The sequence below is a fragment of the Aythya fuligula genome, chromosome 1 (assembly GCF_009819795.1).
Source record: "Aythya fuligula isolate bAytFul2 chromosome 1, bAytFul2.pri, whole genome shotgun sequence".
NCBI classification, from domain to species: Eukaryota; Metazoa; Chordata; class Aves; order Anseriformes; family Anatidae; genus Aythya; species Aythya fuligula.
In genome coordinates this window covers 206,781,793-206,798,469 of record NC_045559.1, presented here as the reverse complement: position 1 = coordinate 206,798,469, position 16,677 = coordinate 206,781,793, and the positions used below count along the sequence as shown (strand labels likewise).

The 16,677-nt window shown below is 71.4% G+C and overlaps 3 protein-coding genes across 5 annotated transcripts; 1 reads left to right on the top strand and 2 right to left on the bottom strand.

The window, feature by feature from the left end:
* Window positions 1–2,785: 2,785 nt before the first annotated feature.
* APBB1 (amyloid beta precursor protein binding family B member 1) lies at window positions 2,786–9,081 on the top strand. Of its 3 annotated transcripts, none has more exons than XM_032207926.1 (16): window positions 2,786–2,819; window positions 3,190–3,248; window positions 3,376–4,008; window positions 5,491–5,669; window positions 5,740–5,796; window positions 5,865–5,950; window positions 6,068–6,104; window positions 6,336–6,473; window positions 6,604–6,731; window positions 7,122–7,127; window positions 7,267–7,369; window positions 7,508–7,592; window positions 7,841–7,924; window positions 8,033–8,148; window positions 8,249–8,425; window positions 8,494–9,081. In XM_032207926.1, the coding sequence occupies exons 3-16, from the start codon at window positions 3,384–3,386 to the stop codon at window positions 8,659–8,661; spliced, it is 1,989 nt and encodes a 662-aa protein (XP_032063817.1). In that variant the 5' UTR covers window positions 2,786–2,819; window positions 3,190–3,248; window positions 3,376–3,383; the 3' UTR covers window positions 8,662–9,081. The 3 variants fall into 3 exon arrangements, with proteins under 3 accessions (XP_032063817.1, XP_032063815.1, XP_032063816.1); XM_032207924.1 differs by having other exon boundaries at window positions 7,267–7,381; XM_032207925.1 differs by lacking the exon at window positions 7,122–7,127 and having other exon boundaries at window positions 7,267–7,381.
* Window positions 9,082–9,168: 87 nt separating this feature from the next.
* Window positions 9,169–12,525, bottom strand: SMPD1 (sphingomyelin phosphodiesterase 1). Its single transcript, XM_032208072.1, has 6 exons — window positions 12,334–12,525; window positions 10,857–11,710; window positions 10,382–10,553; window positions 10,216–10,292; window positions 9,829–9,974; window positions 9,169–9,748 (listed from the first exon to the last, which is right to left on the bottom strand). The coding sequence occupies exons 1-6, from the start codon at window positions 12,523–12,525 to the stop codon at window positions 9,339–9,341; spliced, it is 1,851 nt and encodes a 616-aa protein (XP_032063963.1). The 3' UTR covers window positions 9,169–9,338.
* Window positions 12,526–13,667: 1,142 nt separating this feature from the next.
* CCKBR (cholecystokinin B receptor) lies at window positions 13,668–16,329 on the bottom strand. Its single transcript, XM_032208051.1, has 5 exons — window positions 16,142–16,329; window positions 15,232–15,483; window positions 14,899–15,163; window positions 14,669–14,796; window positions 13,668–14,444 (listed from the first exon to the last, which is right to left on the bottom strand). The coding sequence occupies exons 1-5, from the start codon at window positions 16,308–16,310 to the stop codon at window positions 13,930–13,932; spliced, it is 1,329 nt and encodes a 442-aa protein (XP_032063942.1). The 5' UTR covers window positions 16,311–16,329; the 3' UTR covers window positions 13,668–13,929.
* Between the last annotated feature and the right edge of the window lie 348 nt (window positions 16,330–16,677).

The window sequence follows — 16,677 nt, the reverse complement described above, 5'->3', positions numbered from 1 at the left end:
CTGGACTGGCTGGAGGAATGGGATGACAGAAACGTCGTGGAGTTCACCAAGAAGTGCAAAGTCCTGCCCCTGGGGAGGAACAAGTCCAGGCACCAGGACATTCTGGGAGCTCCCAAGGTGGAATGCTCCCTGACAGAAACGGACCTGGGGGGCCTGGTGGACATAAAGATGCTGAAGGGACTGTACCATCTCTGATAGGAGGAGAGGTTGAGAGAGCTGGCACTGTACAGCCCGGAGAAGAGAAAGCTTGGGAATCTCATCAGTGTCTGTAAATACCTGAAGGGAGGGTGCAAAGATGTTGGAGCCCAGCTCTTTTCTGTGGTAGTGCCAGGACAAGAGGCAGTGGACACAAGCTGGAGCACAGGAGGTTCTGTCTGAACACCAGGAAGCATTCCTTACTGTGTGGTGCACAGTGAGCCCATCTTCAGCAAATCTGCAGATGACACAAAACTGGGAGGGAGCAGCTGAATGGCTTGTGCTGCCATCCGGAGGGACCTGGACAGGCTGGAGAAAAGGGCTGACAGGAACCTCCTGGAGTTCATGGAATCATAGAATATCCTGAGTTGGAAGGGACCCACAAGGATCATCGAGTCCGACTTCTGGCTCCCCAGAGGACTACCCCAAAATCAAACTCGATGTCTGAGAGCGTTGTCCAAATGCTCCTTGAACTCCAGCAGCTCGGTGCCGTGACCTGGGCAGCCTGTCCCAGTGCCCGACCACCTCTGGGTGCAGAACCTTTCCCTAACCCCCAGCCTGACCCTGCCCTGTCCCAGCTCCATGCCGTCCCCTCGGGTCCTGTCGCTGTCCCCAGAGAGCAGAGCTCAGCGCCTGCCCCTCCACTCCCCTCGTAAGTGGAGGAGCTGCAGGCCGCCATGAGGCCTCCCCTCGTGAGGGGGCTGCAGGCCGCCATGAGGCCTCCCCCCAGCCTCCTCTTCTGTGGCCTGAACAAACAAAGTGACTTCAGCTCCTCCTCATGCATCTTGCCCTTCAGACCCTTTCCCATCTTTGTAGCCCTCCTTTGGACGCTTTCTAATAGTTTTCTGTCCTTATATTGTGGTGCCCAAAGCTGCATGCAGCACTCAAGGAGAGGCCAGTGCCATGCCTGGGGATTACCTCCAGGTACCCTGGGGTACCCTTTCGGCTGCCAGGGCAGGCTGTTGACTTGTATTCAATGTGCTGACAACCAGAACCCCCAGACCCCTCTCTGTGGGGCTGCTCTCCAGCCTCTCGTCCCCCAGTCTGTACGTATAGCCAGGGTTGCCCCGTCCCATCTGCAGGACATGGCACTTGCTCTTGTTAAACTTCATGCATTTTGTGATGGCCCAACTCTGATTTGTCCAGATCTCTCTGCAAAGCCTCTCTACCCCCAGCAGAGTCAACAGCTCCTCCATCGTGTCGTCTAGCTCCTCCTAGTGTCGTCTGCAAGCTTACTCAAAACACCTTCAAGTCCTACATCAAAGGCATTTCAATGGAAACATCAAAGAGAACTGGCCCCAAAATGGAGCCCTGGGGAACCCCACTAGCGACTGGCCGTCAGCCTGATGTAACCCCATTTACTAACACCCTTTGAGCCCGACCCACCAGCCAGTTGTTCACCCATCACATTAGGTACTTGTCTAGCTGTATGCTGGACATTTAGTCCTGAAGGACACTGTGAGAAACCAAACGCTTTGCTGAAATCCAGAAAGATTACATCAGCTGGCTTCCCTTGATCAACTAGGTGGGTAACCTTGTCATAAAAGGAAATTGAGTTCTTTATGCAGGACCTTCCCCTCATGAACCTGCTGTTGCCTATGACTTTGTGCTTTCCAATAACTCCCAGAACAGTTTTCTCCATGATTTTTACCAGGCACTGAAGTGAGGCTCAGGCCCGTAATTACCAGGGTCTTCTTTCTTGCCCTTCTTGAAAACTGGGACAACGTTTCCCAGCTTCCAGTCGACTGGGACCTCTCCAGATTCCCCATACTGTTGAAAAATAATTGTGAGGGGTCTTGTGATGACATCAGCCAGCTCTGAGTACCCTGGGATGGATCCCATCGGGCCCCATGGACTTGTGCATCGAGCTGGAGCTGGTTTTAAGCAGGAGCTGAGCAGCGCCCTAGCCCTAGGGGGGGGGTCCATCCCCATCCCCAGGCGGTGCCCTCTGGGCCCCAGGCAGCACTGCTGTGCCGGGCGGGTGCCCAGAGAGGGGCTGGGGGCTCCTCCGCGGGGGCTCCAGCAGCCGCCGGGACGTGGGGCTGGGCGAGCGGCTCTGCGGGGCCCTGCTGCCGTGCCATGCCGTGCCGTGCCGCACTGATACCCCCTGTCACACGCCGTGCCGTGCCATGCCGTGCCGTGCCGCACTGATACCCGCTGTCACGCGCCGTGCCGTGCCGTGCACCCAGGCGCTGCCCCGTGCTGCCCGCACCGCTCCCCGCCGCTCCGGGTTGTTCCGTGCTGCCCTCTGCTGCCCGGTGCCGAGCCGGGCCGAGCCGAGCCACCCTGCTCCGTGCCGTACCAAGCTGCACCGTGCGGTGCTGCCCCAGCACCCTCGTGCCGCACCGCGCCGTGTCAGCCCGTGCCGTGCCATCCCACCCCGTGCCGTGCCATGCCGTGCCATCCCGTGCCAAGCCGTGCCTTGCCGAGCCGTGCCGAGCCGTGCCGTGCCATCCCGTGCCGAGCCGTGCCGTGCTGCCCCGCAGCATCCCGCGCCGCCCCGCGCTGCAGCATCTCGCGCCGCCCCGCAGCGCCCCGCACCGCGCCGTGCCCGCTCCGCTCCGCCCCGCCCTCGGAAGCGGAAGCCGACCCCCCCCGCCCCCCCGGCAGCGGAGCCGCCGCAGGTACCGGAGGGGCCGCAGCGGGGCCGCTCCCCCCGGGGGCTGCGCCGGGGGGGGGGCCGGGGCCGGGGGTCGGGCGAGTGCGGCTCCGGGCCCGGCGCAGCGGGGGCACCGCGACGGGGACGGGGACGGGGCCCGGGGGCTGGGGGCGGCTGCGGGGGGCCGGGCTCGGCCGTGGGAGCCGGGCAGCACCGGGCCCTGGGGCGCTGCGGGGCCGAGCCCCACGGTGCGTGGGGCAGGGTCGCGGCTGCGGGGCCGCCGAGGGGTGAGGGCGTCCCGGGGCCGGGGGGCGGCTGGGGAAGGGCAGGGGGCCAGGGGGGGCACCCCCACCGCCCCCGCCGCCCCCGCTGTCCCCAGTGCCCCCTGCCCGCAGGCCCCATGGACACGGAGGAGCTGGCGCCCCGGGGGCTGTAGGAGCCTCCGCCACCGCAGGTGAGGGATGGGGCTGGCCCCGTGGGGGGGGCCCCACGGGCGATGCCGGCCCCACGGGCGGTGCTGGCCCCGTGGCAGCCGCTCCCCGTGGTGACGCTGGTCCTGCCCCCGTCTCTGCTGTCCCCAGGCCCCGCGATGTCGGGGTCCCTGAGCAAGCGCAGCGACCTGGCCAACGACAACAGCTGCCTGGGGCTGAGCCTGGCGCTGCAGGGCCCCCCCGAGCACGGGGAGCTGCTGCCGGCCAAGGCCCCCCCCGGCTCGCCCCACGGCCACCACCTCCATGGCAGCACGGAGCTGGGAGGCGGCGGGGGCCCAGCCCCCCAGGCCGGCGAGGAGCCCGCTAATGCCAAGTGGGTGAAGGAGGGCCAGAACCAGCTGCGCCGGGCAGCCGAGCGGGACCAGAACCGCAACGAGCTGGGCCCCCCCCCCGAGGAGCTGGAGGTGGCCGCACGCAACGCCCGCAACGCCGCCGGCAGAGGGGCCCTGCTCATCGACCTGCGGGGCGCCCCCGAGGAGGAGGAGGACGAAGAGGAGGATGACGACGGGGACGACGCGGAGGATGGGGACGGGGACTCCACCCCGGTGCAGAGCGACCCCGCCACGGCCGAGTCAGAGCCCAGCGGGGAGCGGGCGCCGCGTGAGCAGGGCCGCAGCGCCAGCCGGCTCTTCGGGGCGCGCAGCGGCACCGCCAGCGACGAGGACTCCAGCTGGGCCACGCTCAGCCAGGGCAGCCCGGCCGGCAGCTCCCCCGACGACGCAGGTGGGCCCCGTGTGTGCCCGCTTGCCTGTGCCACAGCTGCCCCTGCAGCCCCCAGCCCAGTGTGCTGCCCCCTCCTGCAGTGCCCATCCTGCTGTGCCCCTATCCTGCTGTGCCCATCCTGCTGTGCCCCCATCCTACTGTGCCCCCCTCCTGCTGCCCCCATCCTGCTGTGCCCCCATCCTGCTGCCCCCCTCCTGCTGCCCCTATCCTGCTATGCCCCATCCTGCTGTGCCCCCATCCTGCTGTGCCCCTCCTGCTGTGCCCCCATCCTGCTGCCCCCCTCCTGCTGCCCCTATCCTGCTGTGCTCATCTTGCTGTGCCCATCCTGCTGTGCCCGCATCCTGCTGTGCCCCCATCCTGCAGTGCCCCATCCTACTGTGCCCCCCTCCTGCTGCCCCCCTCCTGCTGTCCCCATCCTGCTGTCCCCATCCTGCTGTGCCCCCATCCAGCTGTCCCCCTCCTGCAGTGCCCCATCCTGCTGCCCCCATCCTGCTGTGCCCATCCTGCTCCTCTCAGCCCCATGTCTTTGTCTGCCCTCCCCAGCCTTGCACCCACTGCTGCCCCCAGCCCTGCCCCCTGCCCACGGCTCCGTGGCATGCGCACTGCATCGCTCCCTTCTGCATGGTGGCCCCCGGCCGGGCTGTGCCCCCCCCCGTGCTGGTCACACATCCATCCATCCATCCATCCCGTGCCGTGCCCCGTGTCGTGCTGTCCCATTGCGGTCACCCAGCACCCTCCTGGCTGCGCGTCCCCATGCGCTCCCCATTGCCCCCCCCGGCTGCGGGGGTCCCCCACGGTGCCCCAGCTGCCCGTCCCCCCCCACCTCACCCCCCGTCCCTGTGCCCCCGACCCCCGGCTGCCCCACATAGTCCCCCCGGCCCCCTCCGCACGGCCCCTGCTGTCCCTGTCGCCCCCTCCCTCCCTCCCCATCCCGGTCCCAGCCCCCCCCCCATCTGCGCATCCCCGCCCCCCCCCCGGCGCATCCCAGTGGCGGCCCCTGGCGATGCCGTCAGCGGTTGCCGGGGCAACGCCTGGACCAGCAGGGCCCAGGTGAGCGCTGCCCCGAGCCCCCCCCCGGGAGGGGCCGCAGGGAACGGCCGCGAGCCCCGGGGTACCGGGGGGGTGGGCGCGGGGTGCCGGGGATGGGGGTCCCGAGGGGCAGGGACTGGGAGGGGGGCCCTGGTGTGACGGCCCCACGGCGTGGCGGGGGCTGCGGGATGGGATCTGCGGGTGCTGGGGGGCACCGAGCACAGCGAGGGCCTCGTGGCCATCGCCCTGCTGGGCAGTGTTCGGGTGTCCCTCCTGGCCTGGCCCCGTCCTGGTGGCCATCGGGACTCCTTATGGCAGCGGGGTCTCTGCCCTGCCTGGCTGTGCCCCCCCCGCTGTGTGGCAGCTCCCCCCACATGGCGACCATGCCGGGGTCCCCGCCCGGCTGCGTGGGGCTGCAGGGGTCCCAGCCTCGGCTCCCCCCCTGCTCCCCAGACTCCTTCTGGACCCGGAACTCCTTCGAGACGGACTCGGACCTGCCTGCGGGATGGATGCGGGTGCAGGACACCTCGGGCACCTACTACTGGCACATCCCCACTGGCACCACGCAGTGGGAGCCCCCGGCGGGGCTCGCCCGCGGCTCCCAGGGCAGCACCCCCTGCGAGGAGCAGCCGGTGAGTCGGGGAGCACGGGCTGTGGAGCTGCCCCACGGCGTTTGTCCTGAGCCCTCCGCTCTGCCCACAGCTCGCCTGGACGGGCTTCGCTCCGGCTGAACGCTTCGGCGATGGCGATTTCTGGAAGGTGAGGGGCTGTCGGGGCCGGGGACGTCGCCTGCTGCGCCCGGCCCTGCCACCCTCTCTCCTTCCCAGGACCCCACGGCAGAGGAGGCCGATGGCGAGCCTGGAGTGCAGGACGCGGAGCCACCGGCACCAGACCCGGCCTCGCCGGGCATCAGGTGGGGGTTTGGGGGCTTGGTGGGGGCTGCGTTGACCAAGCTGGGCGCAGGGTTCCCCGTGCGCAGGGAGCAGCTGGTGGCAGCTGGTGGCAGGCGGTGACAGCCCCGCTCTTGCAGTGCGGCCCTGGCTGAGGAGGACGAGCCGGGCTCCAAGGTAGGCTGGGACAGCGGGGGCTGAGTGGGGCCGCCCTGGTGGGGGGCTCCTGCCCAGCTCCCCTGGCCCCTCCTGCCCCGGTGTCGCGGGGACGTGGGGGCCCTGGGGCGGTGGCTGTGCTGTTGCCACTGTGGGGGGGGGCTCGGCTGGATGGGGTGCTGCCCCTGGCCCCCCTCCGGTGCATGGGGCTGGTGGGAGCCAGACTGCGCCCACCCGGGCCGTGCCCCGCAGAGCTTCCCTGTGCGCTCGCTGGGCTGGGTGGAGATGAGCGAGGAGGAGTTGGCACCCGGGAGGAGCAGCGTCGCCGTCAACAACTGCATCCGCCAGCTGTCCCTGCACCAGCACGGAGCGCCGGGTGCCTGGGGGGGGGTGAGTGCCTCCCTCCCCAAGCACAGCATCACCCCTGGCCCCCAGCACATCCCCTCTCTGCCCTGCATGCCGTGCTCTGTCCCTGCACCCCTCACCCCAGGCTGCCCCTGGCCTGACACGGCCCCCCCAGGGCCGGGCCATGCTGCTGCTCCTGCAGAGCCAGACGCTGAAGCTGGTGGACCCGCAGGACCAGACCCTGCTGCACGCACAGCCCGTGGCCAGCATCCGTGTCTGGGGCGTGGGGCGTGACAGTGGCAGGTGGGGGCGCGGGGCCAAGGGCTGTTCAGGGTCTCCTGGGAACGCAGGGGGCATGCAGGGGTCCCCGTGGGGTGCGCAGGGCTGGTACAGAGGGGGGTGCACACACACAGCTGTCTTGGCATGCCGGGTGCAGGAATTTGTCCAGAGCTGAGGTGTGGGGTGGGTCCCCGAACTGGGGGGTGTGGGGGCGTCCTGCGCGTGCGGGGTGCTGGGTGCATCTGTCGGCATGCTGGGTGTGTGGGGGGTCCCCGTACTCTCAGGTTGTGGGGTTCTGGGGCAGGTGGGGGTCCTGTGGGCTGGGTGCTGCCCCGTGCTGGGTGTGTGTGTGTGCGCCCAGCCCCCCTGACTCTGTTTTCTGGCTCTCTCCTGCTGCTCTGGCCGGGCACCCAGGGAGAGGTATGGCAGCGCCGCGTGTCCCCAGCCTCTGCCCACGCTGTGCTGGGGGGCCTTGGTGGCGGTGGCCCACTCCTTGTGGGCGGGGGGCAGGGGCCCTGGTGGCCTGTGAGGGGTCCCTGAGCGCAGCCCCTCCTTGCAGGGACTTCGCCTACGTGGCCCGGGACCAGCTGACGCAGATGCTCAAGTGCCATGTCTTCCGCTGCGAGAGCCCCGCCAAGGACATCGCCACCAGCCTGCATGAGGTCTGCTCCCAGGTGAGCCCAGGGCTGCCCTGGGTGCTCCCCTCACCCCTCTGTCCCCCGGCTGCCTGTGCCGGGCAGAGGTTGGGGGCTGCATCGTGACAGGCTGGGGGGGGGCCGGGGCCCCCCTGCTCTCCCCAGATCATGGTGGAGCGGCGAAGCGCCCGGGCGCTGGCTAACGGCCTCTCCATGGACTCCTCCAGGATGGTGGAGATCCCCTTCCAGGGTATGGCAGGGGCCCAGGGTGGGGGGCACAGGCACCTGGGGACCAGCTGTGTCCAGCCCGTGCATGCAGGGGGGGCTGGGGGCTGCACAGTGGCAGTACCACGGGGCTGCAGGGGCTGTGTGGGGGGGCGCACAGGGCAGGCAGGGGGGGCAGCAGGCTGTGCGTGGGCTGGCTGTGGGGCTGTTGGGTGCAGCTGGTGCAGGGGGGACGCTCGGGGTGTGCGCTGTGACCCTGCCCCGTGCCCGCAGTGGAGTTCCCGGTGCCCAAGAGCGAGGTGGTGCAGAAGTTCCCGGTCTGCTACCTGGGCTGCGTACCTGTCACCAAGCCCGTGGGTGAGCCTGGGGGGCCGTGGAGGGAGCCTGGTGTTGGGGTGTGCCCCACACCGGGAACGGGGCCCTCTTCCCCCCTGCCCTCCCCGAGCCCCCACCTGCCTGTCCCAGGCATGGACGTCATCAACGCGGCGCTGGAGGCGGCGCTGGCCACCAGCAGCAAAGAGCACTGGACCCCCATCGTGGTCAACGTGGCCCCTGCCACGCTCACCATCACCCACGAGCAGGTGCGGCAGCCCCGTCCCCATCCCCATCCCCATCCCCATCCCCGTCCCTTTCCCCTTCCCTGTCCCCGTCCCGGTGCTGAGCCCAGCGCTGTGCCCGCAGACGGAGGCGGTGCTGTGCGAGTGCCGCGTGCGGTTCCTCTCCTTCATGGGCGTGGGCCGGGACGTCCGCTCCTTCGCCTTCATCATGGCCAGCGCCCCCGGCGCCTTCCGCTGCCACATGGTCTGGTGTGAGCCCAACGCGGCGGGGCTGAGCGAGGCGCTGCAGGCTGCCTGCATGGTGAGTGTCCCCGGCCCCGCGCCCCCCCCCCCTGCACCCCCGTGGCCCCGCTCACCCCCTGTCCCCAGCTGCGCTACCAGAAGTGCTTGGACGCCCGGCCCCAGGCCTCCAGCTCCTGCCTGCCCGCGCCGCCTGCTGACTCAGTGGCCCGCCGGGTGGGCTCCACCGTCCGCAAGGGCGTGCAGACCCTGCTGGGCAGCCTGAAGCCCAAGCGCCTGGGGGCACAGACGCCGTGATCAGAGCAGAGGGGAGTGACCAGACCCCTGCCCGCCCCACGCTCCTGCCTGCCGCAACCAGGACGGGACTGGGACGGGGCAGCTGCACCGGGTGCCGTGGGGCGCATGCCTGCGCCGGGGCACGTGTGTGTGTGTGAGTGTCCCCGGGTGGGTGGCAGCTGCGTCCCACGCGTGGGTCCCTGTGCTCGTGCGTGCCCTCGGGGTGGCAGGGCCGGGCCCGGGGCCCTGTCCCGTGCACGGGGTGGCCTCGCCGCCTCCTGGGACGGGCGCTGCCCAGCCAGGGCGCAGGCTGCCTGCCCGATGCATGCGGTCTAACCTGCAGTGCGGGGGCCCTGCCGGGGCTGCCCAGCTCCGGAGCTGCCCCTCCTGCTGTAACAAAGATCTGTGTTGTACTAAATAATTAATAAACCCATTCCACCAGCCCGGCCCAGTCCCTTCCCTGCAGCATCCCTCGGCTCCACACCGCTGGGATGAGGTTCCTGGCCCCCCAGGGCCAGCAGCCGGCTCTCTCCATCACCAACCTTTATTATGCAGCCAGCTGGGGCTGCCACCAGTGGGAGTGCAGGGCCAAGTGGTGGCCCCGTGCAGCCAGGATGGGGCCCCTTCCCATCCCACAGCGTGGGTGAGTATCTGTCCCCATCCCCGTGTGTCCCCTGGCGCCGCTGCCAGCCCCGGGCTCAGCAGAGCTGCCGCTGCCGCCAGAGCTGCAGGATCTGCCGGAAAGGCCGGGCTGGGCGCAGCACCCGGCAGAGGCTGGGGTCGGCTGAGCGGCCGGTGCGCAGCGCACAGAGCAGGGCCGCCTTGCAGGCCTCCAGGCAGGGCTCGCGGGGCGGGTGGCCCTTGTGGAAGTGGTACCAGAAGCGCTGGAAGAGGTGCTCGTCATCCTGGAAGCGGCGGATGAGCAGGTCCCAGTCGGCGGGGAAGGCGGTGGCCATCCCGTAGGCCTCACGGGCGCGGTAGAGGCGCTGCCAGTGCGGCTCTGCCCCAGGCACGTTGGCCTCGGTGAGGTTGAGGATGAACGTCTCGTGGTCCAGCACGGCGTGGGAGCTGCCGTTGTAGGCGCCGTCCACCTCGTACACGCGGTAGCCTGGGGGCAGCAGTCGGGGTTTGTGGGGCAGCTCCACAGCCAGAGCGGGAGGAGGGGATGGGAGGGGATGGAGCGCTCACCGGGGTTGAGGTTGATGTAGGTGGTGACGCTGGGTGCCACGAAGGCCACAGAGACGGGACGCGTCAGGGTCTCCTCATCGTAGAACATCTCAAACTCGTCCACGTGTGTGTGCCCGAAGAACTGTGCTGCGATGGTGCCTTCAAACCTGCGCGTGGGGCAGCAGGGGTGAGCGCAGCCAGCGCCAGGCCCCGTCCCCTGCCCCACGGCGCTGCCCGGGGCTGGCCCCACCCCACGGCACCGCTGCTCCCGGGACTCGTTGCACCAGCCTGGCTGCTGCACCCACGGCACCCGCTGGCGCCGGCTCCCACCCGGCCCTCGCCCTTGGCCTCCTGATGGCACCAGGCGCAGCAGGGCCCCGGCACAGAGCGGGTCCTCCGCAGGCTGACCTGTTGACGATGCGGTAGTAGTTCCAGCTCCAGCTCCGCAGGCAGTGGGCCGGAGGGATGTGCCCGATGATGTGCACCTGGGGGCAGCAGCCAGGAGAGGGGGAGCTGGTGGGGGGTGCACAGGGGTAGCGGGGCCCCAGGACCCCCCCACCCTGCTGCTGCCCACCTTCTCCCCCTGCTGCTCGGCGGCCTCCAGAACGCCCACGAGCCACTGCAGCTGCCCCGCAGGGTCGGTGGAGTTGATGAGCAGCCAGAAGTTGGCCTGGGAGCAGAAGTTCATGTTGAGCGAGACGAGGCGCAGCCCGGGCCATACCTGCACCGTGTAGAAGCCAGCGGCTCTGCAGGGAAGGGGGGGGTGTCAGCGCTGACTGCCCAGGGCTCTGCTATCCCCACGTGTCTGGCACACGTCCCCCAGCAGCCTGCAGTGCCTCGGACACCCCCCCGCCCTTCCTCCCCTCACGTCTGCCCCAAGCACCAGTGCCCCTGCCCCAGGCACCTGTGTGCCCCTGGACTGCACCCCCCAGCCTGCCCAAGCACCCTCCCACCAGTAGTCCCTCCATGCCCTACAAGCTCCTTGCCCCTGTGCCCCCCAGCCAGCCCAGAGCCCCCCCAGCCCCTCGCTCCCTGTGCGGCCGCCCCACCGGAGGGTCTCCAGCGCCGGCGGGGGCAGCCAGTCCTGCCAGGCCTCAGCCATCGCGTCGTACAGCCACGCCGAGGACTGGTTGCCGTGCACGTAGGGTGGGGGAAAGGCATTGACGGGGGTGGCCTCGTGGTTGCCCACGGCCGGGTAGACGGGCAGGGCGCCCAGGTGCTGGCGCAACAGCGCGGTGACGGTGCGCAGGGCCAGCAGCTGGTCCTCGCGGCGCTGCTGCCAGACGTTGTGTGCCGGGATGTCGCCCGTCCAGTACGCGGCGGCGAAGGGGCCGGCGTGGCGCAGCTGGGCCAGCAGCCCCGCGATGGTGTGCAGCGGCAGGTCGCACTTGCTGTACTCGCCCCAGAAGCCAGCGCCGCCGGGACCGGGGCGGGCGGCGCCGCGGCAGCAGAGCGGGTCGGGGCAGGCAGGATCGCTGCCCGGGGTGTAGAGCCGGTCCCAGTGCAGGTCGGTGAGGAAGAGGACGCGGGCGCTGGGCGCGCCGGGCGGCGGGGGCGCCGGGGGCCGCACCGGCGGCTTGGGGGCGGCGGGCAGGGAGACGTTCCAGGCGCCGTAGATGTCCCAGTGGCCGCAGCGCGGGCCCAGCAGCAGCCCGCAGGCCTCGGCCGGCCGCAGCACGGAGCGGGCCCAGGCGGCCACCACGTCGCGCTGGAAGAGCTGCACGGCCTGCCGGCAGATCTCGGGGCGCGCCAGCCGCAGCTCCTGGCACAGCCCCACCGCCACGCGCCCCACGCGCGCCACGTTGGGCTCCAGCTGCGGTGGGCGATGGGCACGCGCTGTTCCTCGCGCCGCCGGCACCCGGCCCCGGGGGAAGCGGGCGGCCTCGGCCGGGTTCCCCTTCCCCTTCCGGGCCCCAGCACCTGGCCCTGTCCCCGGCTGCCCCCGTCCCGTCCCCGTCCCCATCCCGTGACCACCCCCAGGCACGTCCCGTCCCAACAGCGGCTGTCACGAGGCCCCGGCCCTGCCCCGGCCTCGCTGCTCCCTTCCCTGCGCCCTCCTGGCCCCAGCCCCGACCTCGCTGGCCCCGCTCTGCCCGTTCCCATCCAGCCCCGGCCTCGGCCTCCTCCCGGCCCTGGCCCTAGCCCCGTGCTGCTGCCTCCCCGTCCCGTCCCGTCCCGGTGCCCTCCAGCCCCGGTGCCCCCCACTTCCCCTTCCCCTTTCCCTTCCCCTTCCCCTTTCGTCCCGTCCCGTCCCGGTGCCCTTCCCCCCCGGTGCCCTCCCGTCCCGTCTCTTCCCCTCCCCCTTGCCTCCCCCCCCGTCCCGTCCCGGTGCCCTCCCCTCGCCCTCCCGGTGCCCTCCTCCCCCGTCCCCTCCCCTCCGCCCCCCGTCCCGTCCCAGTGCCCTCCGGTCCCGGTGCCCTCCCCTCCCGTCCCGTCCCCTCCCCTCCCGTCCCGTCCCCTCCCCCCCGTCCCGGTGCCCTCCCCTCTCCCCCGCTCCCCCCCTCCCCGTCCCGGTTCCCCCGGCACCTGCAGCGCCAGGTCGAGCGCCCCGAAGAGCAGGCGGCAGCCCGGGCACGTCAGGTTGCGCCAGCCCCAGCGCGGCCCCGCCGCCTCCAGCAGCGCGGCCCCGGGCGGCGACAGCGCCACCGACAGCGGCAGCGCCAGGGCCAGGGCCAGGGCCAGGGCCAGCGGCGGGTCCCGGCCCGCGCCCACCGCCATGGCCGGGACGGCTCCGAGCGGGGCGGGGCCGGGAGGGAACGGGGCGGGGCCGGGGACAGGGGGCGGGGCCTGAGCGCGTGGGGGGGGCGGGGCGCCCCGCGGGGCACGACGGGAGATGTAGTCCCGCGGGGTGCGGCCCCACCGGGGGCACGGCCGGGGACGGAGCGCACCGGGACGCGGCGCGGGGAGATGGGGCCCGGAGGGGAGTCCCCGAGACGGGGTCGCGTGGGGTCACGGCCAGGCGGAGCCCCCCTGGGGCACTGCGGGGTCACGGGGGGAACGGGGGGGCTGTGGCAGATGGAGCCCGGTGGGCGCCGTCTGAACAGGAGCACAGCATGGGCAGCCCGTGGGGACCCCCCGCTGCTGCCCACGGGGACACCTCCCCCCCCCCGTGGGTCCTGCCCTGCTGCCCACGGGATCTGCTGTGCTTGTGTCCGGGGGGCGCAGCTGGGTGCGTGTGCTGGCACGGGGGGGTGTGTGAGTGTGTGTGAGTGTGTGTGTGAGTGTGTGTGTGTGTGTGCGTGGGTGTGTGTGTGTGCGTGTGTGTGTGCGTGTGTGTGTGCGTGTGTGTGTGAGTGTGTGTGTGTGTGTGCGTGTGTGTGTCTGTGTGTCTGTGTCTGTGTGTGTGTGAGTGTGAGTGTCTGTGTGTGTGTGTGTGCAAGTGCCAGGCGCAGCTGTGTGTGCGTGCACAGGGGTGCAAGGCGTGTGTGCAGGGCTGTGTGCCCGAGCATGCAGGGCTGTGCAAGCCCGAGCAGCTGCGTGTGCATGCACGCACACGGGTGTGCACACACCTACGCGGGGGTGTGAGCAGCCGGGGCCAGGCAGGAACGGCGGCAGCGCCCGGGGCTCTGGGGCTGCCCCAGCCGCGCCGAGCCGCTCGGGACCGTCCCGGTGCCGGTGCGGAGCATGCGGGCGCTCCCCCCTTGCTCCCGCGAGGCTCCCCCCGCTCGGGGCCGTCCCAGTCCCGGGGCTCGGACCCACCGAGGGCCGGGCCCGGGGCTCCCGGCGCTGCCGCTCCCCGCCCGGCTCCGTGCTCCGCGCTGCCCGGTGCCGGGCGCGGGGGGGAAGAAGCGGAGCGGGTGACACCAGGCAAAGGCTTTATTGCGGCCGCAGCCCGCGGGGAGTGAGCGGGGAGGGCCTGGGCTGGGCTGGGGGCTTCCCCCATCACCCCGGCCTCCAGCCCCACGGGCGGGGCGAGGGGAGCGCGGGGGCTGCCGCCGCCACCCTGCTCAGCCCGGGGCCGCAGTGCAGAGCCCGCAGGCGCGGGGGATGCCCCGGGACAGGTTGGGGGGGGGCGCACGGGGGTGCCACTGAGGCTGGAGGGGTAGAGGGGACGCGAAGCACAGGGAGCTGAGTCAGGACACGAGTGGGAGGTGGCGGGGGCGGAGGGGCACGGGGCTGGGCTCATGGGGGCCCGAGGCTGCTGACAGTGGTGTAGCTGAACTTGGAGAGCGAGGCGTTGACGTTGGCCACGTCCTCGTCGAGCGGGCGGCGTGGGCAGGCGCGGCGGCAGCCGGTGCAGGTGCCCAGGAAGGCCTTGCGGAAGCGGCGGTTCATGAAGCAGTAGATGAGGGGGTTGGCACAGGCGGAGGTGTAGGAGAGGAGGTGGATGAAGGAGATGGGTGTCCCCGAGAGTGCGCGCTGGGCTGCCCGCGGTGCAAAGGCACGCCAGGTGTTGGCGGTGAAGATGGGCAGCCAGCAGAGGAAGAACATGGCCACAATGACCACCAGCATGCGGATCACACGCCGCTTGGCCACCAGCTTTGCCTCTGAACTGTTGATGCGTGCCCGGTCCTGCTGTGCGCCTGCTGTGCCCAGTGCACGCAGCTCCAGCGCACCGCCTGGCCGGGAGAGCTGCAGGTAGCAGCCATCTCCCTCATCGCAGGCAGGAGCCGGCTCCGGGCCACCATTGCGCTGGGCTGTGGGGGTTGGAGCGGGACATGGTCACGTCCCCAGCCCCATGGCACCACCCGGACCCATGCAGCACCAGGCACGGAGCAGCACGGCCTCCCCAGCATGCGACAGGTGTCAGGAGGGGATGCAGCTCCGGGGGCCCAGCCCCTCTGCTTGCCCCAGGCAGGAGGTGCTGAGCAGAGCTGTGTCCCGCAGGACTCTGCAGGTCCCCAGCTCCCCATCCCCTCACCTGCAGCCTCCCCCTTGATGTCCAACTCAAAGCGGATCCCTCGATAGAGCTCACGAGAGATGAGCCCGTAAGCCACGATCATCACCACACCCGGGATGAAGAAGAGGATGAGAAGCAGCAGAACATACCTGAAAGGACAGCACCTGTTGCATGGCAGCCCCTCTGCCAGCCCTGTGGCAGCGGCTGTGCTGGGTGCAGGAGCGCACGGTGCGGGGCTGGGGCCAGCTCACCAGGCCTGCCGGACGTGCTCACTGGGCCAGTCGTGCGTGCACTGGCTGAGGGCTGGGCGGGCGCCGCGGGCGGGCACGGCCCGCGTGGTGCTGTAGATGGCGTAGGGCAGCATGAGCAGCGCCGAGAAGAGCCAGGTGCTGGCGATGACCCGGCAGGCGTGCGAGCGCGTCTGCCACACGCGGGATTGCAGCGGGTTGCAGATGGCGCTGTACCGCTCGATGGCGATGGCCACCAGGCTGAAGGTGGAGACCGACACGGAGACGCCTGCGGGCAGCGAGGGTCAGCGCCCGCAGCGCAGCGTGGCACAGCCCCCTGGCCCCCACCCACCGTACCCATGAGGTAGGCCATGAGCTTGCAGACAGCCTCGCCGAAGATGAAGGTGCCCATGAGGTTGGGGACGAGAGTGAAGGGCATGCAGCAGAGTGCCAGCATCAGGTCACTGAGCGCCAGGGACAGCAGGAAGGAGTTGGTGACGGTGCGCAGGCGGCGGTTCAGGAGCAGCACGGCCACGACCAGGGCGTTCCCGCAGATGCTCAGCACAAAGATCAGCGCGTACAGCAGGACGCGCACTGTCAGGTCCAGGTCTGCGGGGCAGCAGGGTCACAGGTGGTCAAGTGCGTGTCTGGGTGCAACGGCCATGGCGAGGGTGGTGTGGCCGCGGACGGTAGCCAAGCGCCCGGGCTCTCACCAGCCCTAGCAAGCGTCTGGTGGTGGGCAGAGCCGGGACGTCCCCGCGGCCATCACTGCAGCGGACGCGGTGCCAGGATGCCCGGGCGCTCTCCCTCCCCAGCGCGGCTCCGCGGGCACGACGCCACCCAGGCTGGGCTCCAGCACCCGGGCAGCGGGCGGGCGCCGGAGTCGCGGCGGTGCTGACGCTCCCCGGGGCCGGGCGCTGGCAGCCCCGCGCCCCCCGCTCCCCGGCCGCGCTCGGACGTGACCGCGCCGGGAGCTGAGCGAGTCCCGGCCGCGCGGCCAGCGACGGGCACCGGGACCGGGGCTGCGCGCCGCGGGGCTCCGCGCCCGCCTCCGCCCGGAACCTTCGCTGCCCTCGCGCGGGCACAGCCCGGCCCCGAGCCGCGCTCCAGGACTGCCGGGTGCTGGGCACCGGGTACCGGGGCCGGCGGGGCTGGAGCACACGGGGGAACCGCGGGCGCGCCGGGTTGCGCCGGGCAGGAGACGGGGCGCACGGCGGAACGGAGCGGCTGCCGGGTCCCGTCCCGTCCCACCCCGCCCCGGTCTCACCTTTGGGTGCCGGGGGCCCGCGGAGGCCCCTGCGGAGGAGGTCGCAGGCGGAGCTGTTCCAGGAGGAGCCGGAGCCGGTGCCGGTGTCCGTGCCGGTGCCGGTGCCGGTGCCGTTCCCGGGGCGGCAGAGCAGCTCCTGCAGGGACTCATTGAGGCGCCGCGGGTCCATGGCGCCGCCGGAGCCGCCGTCAGAGCCGCCCCGTGCCCATCGCGCCCACCCCGGCGGCGGCACCGGCGGCGGCCCCGGGAGGAGGCTCCGCGCCGCCCCGCTCGCTCCGGAGCCGCCTGGAGAGTGAGCGGGGGGCGGCGCCCGGCGGCGGGGGCGCGGGGCGGGGGCGCGGGGCGGGCCGGGGGCGCGGCAGCGGCAGGGAGCGGGGGGAGCCCGGGGGGAGCCGGGGGGAGCCGGGGGGAGCGGGGGAGAGCGGCAGCGGCGGCGCGGGGAGAACCGGGGGGTGGCGGGGCAGGGGGACCCGGGGGGGGCGCGGGCCGCGGAGCATCGGGGGCCGCCGGCCGGCAGCGGGAACCGGGTTGGAGGG

Coding starts and splice junctions, on each gene's coding strand:
- APBB1 (XM_032207924.1), top strand. CDS start 3,384: ATGTCGGGGTCCCTGAGCAAGCGCAGCGACCTGGCCAACGACAACAGC. Junction 5,951..6,067: donor CCGGCCTCGCCGGGCATCAG/GTGGGGGTTTGG, acceptor CCGCTCTTGCAG/TGCGGCCCTGGCTGAGGAGG. Junction 7,925..8,032: donor ACCTGTCACCAAGCCCGTGG/GTGAGCCTGGGG, acceptor TGCCTGTCCCAG/GCATGGACGTCATCAACGCG.
- SMPD1 (XM_032208072.1), bottom strand. CDS start 12,525: ATGGCGGTGGGCGCGGGCCGGGACCCGCCGCTGGCCCTGGCCCTGGCC. Junction 10,293..10,381: donor CCGAGCAGCAGGGGGAGAAG/GTGGGCAGCAGC, acceptor TGCTGCCCCCAG/GTGCACATCATCGGGCACAT. Junction 9,749..9,828: donor CTACATCAACCTCAACCCCG/GTGAGCGCTCCA, acceptor TGCTGCCCCCAG/GCTACCGCGTGTACGAGGTG.
- CCKBR (XM_032208051.1), bottom strand. CDS start 16,310: ATGGACCCGCGGCGCCTCAATGAGTCCCTGCAGGAGCTGCTCTGCCGC. Junction 15,484..16,141: donor CGGGCCCCCGGCACCCAAAG/GTGAGACCGGGG, acceptor GCTGCCCCGCAG/ACCTGGACCTGACAGTGCGC. Junction 14,445..14,668: donor CATCAAGGGGGAGGCTGCAG/GTGAGGGGATGG, acceptor CAACCCCCACAG/CCCAGCGCAATGGTGGCCCG.